Source organism: Trichechus manatus, unplaced genomic scaffold (genome assembly GCF_000243295.1).
Source record: "Trichechus manatus latirostris isolate Lorelei unplaced genomic scaffold, TriManLat1.0 scaffold00146, whole genome shotgun sequence".
In the NCBI taxonomy this organism is placed as follows: domain Eukaryota; kingdom Metazoa; phylum Chordata; class Mammalia; order Sirenia; family Trichechidae; genus Trichechus; species Trichechus manatus.
Genome location: NW_004444082.1, coordinates 436,041 through 437,137, shown reverse-complemented (window position 1 = coordinate 437,137; position 1,097 = coordinate 436,041). Strand labels below are relative to the sequence as shown.

Below are 1,097 nucleotides of genomic sequence, written 5' to 3'. Positions count from 1 at the left end.
CATTGTGCTCATCTCTCCCTTTGATAGTTTCAGCCCCACCTGCCGCGTGGATGACAGAGATGAAGTGCTGTGTGACCAGTGTGCCCCAGGATACACGGGCGCTTGGTGCGAGAGGTACTCTGCTTCACTCGGCTGCCTTTAAAAAGCTGCATTAAGTGTTCTCATGAAATACAAATGACACGTGTGTATTTTTCGTGTGCAGTTACGTATGTTTATGGAATTTTAACATGTAATTATTGTTTTATGTAATTGTAGAGAAAGACTAGTACATCATTTAAAAAATTAATTTTCAAACTTCCTGGGAATTTTTATAGAACAGTGTTATATCTCCGTGTGGTCATCCGAATTCCCATCCAGGGCAGTATGAAGCAGTGAGGGGTGGGTATGACAGTTCTGACACGTTTAATGATTGTATCACTCCGGATAATTCCATGTGTGACGGGTGATTTGATGTGGTTGTTCCCTTCGGAAGCCAATGTAGTCTCTTCCCACATGTAAGTCTCAGTGCCAGCTCTGTGAAGGGCCAGCGAGGGGGTGGGCTGGGCGGGGTGGAGCTGGCCCCAGTGACACATCCACAGCCAGCCTCATTATGGACGCACTCCCTTCTCTTCACAATGGGTGCGGAAAGTCTGTGAATGCCTGCACTTGGGGTTGCATTCCTTCCACAGTAACTCTTAAGTAAAGTAGTCAGTCTGATTTATTAACCATTCAGAGGGTCCCTGGATGCTCTGGCAATTTCTCGAATAACTGCATTTATTTGGATGCTGCTTTCAATCTTTCATACAGATGCGCAGACGGTTACTTTGGAAACCCAACAGTGCCTGGGGCATCCTGCGTCCCGTGCAATTGCAGCGGCAATGTGGACCCCTTGGAGCCTGGCCACTGTGACTCTGTCACTGGGGAGTGCCTCAAGTGCATCGGGAACACGGGGGGAGCCCACTGTGAACGCTGCGCCGATGGGTTCTACGGGGACGCTGTGACGGCTAAGAATTGCCGCCGTAAGTGTGTGGTGGATGAAGTTACATCCATTATGTATTGCTCTCTGAAGTCTTCATCTGCTTAGATGTGGCAAAACGGGCTCAGCCTACTAGGTAACT

General features: G+C 48.5%; 1 protein-coding gene across 1 annotated transcript in view; it reads left to right on the top strand.

Annotated features, from left to right (window-relative positions):
• Positions 1-1,097, top strand: part of LAMA1 (laminin subunit alpha 1) — a 165,786-nt gene that overhangs the window by 85,353 nt on the left and 79,336 nt on the right. The window contains exons 19-20 of the mRNA XM_012558209.1: positions 28-114; positions 787-998. Coding sequence (XP_012413663.1) covers positions 28-114; positions 787-998 — 299 coding nt within the window. The remainder of the gene's footprint in view (positions 1-27; positions 115-786; positions 999-1,097) is intronic.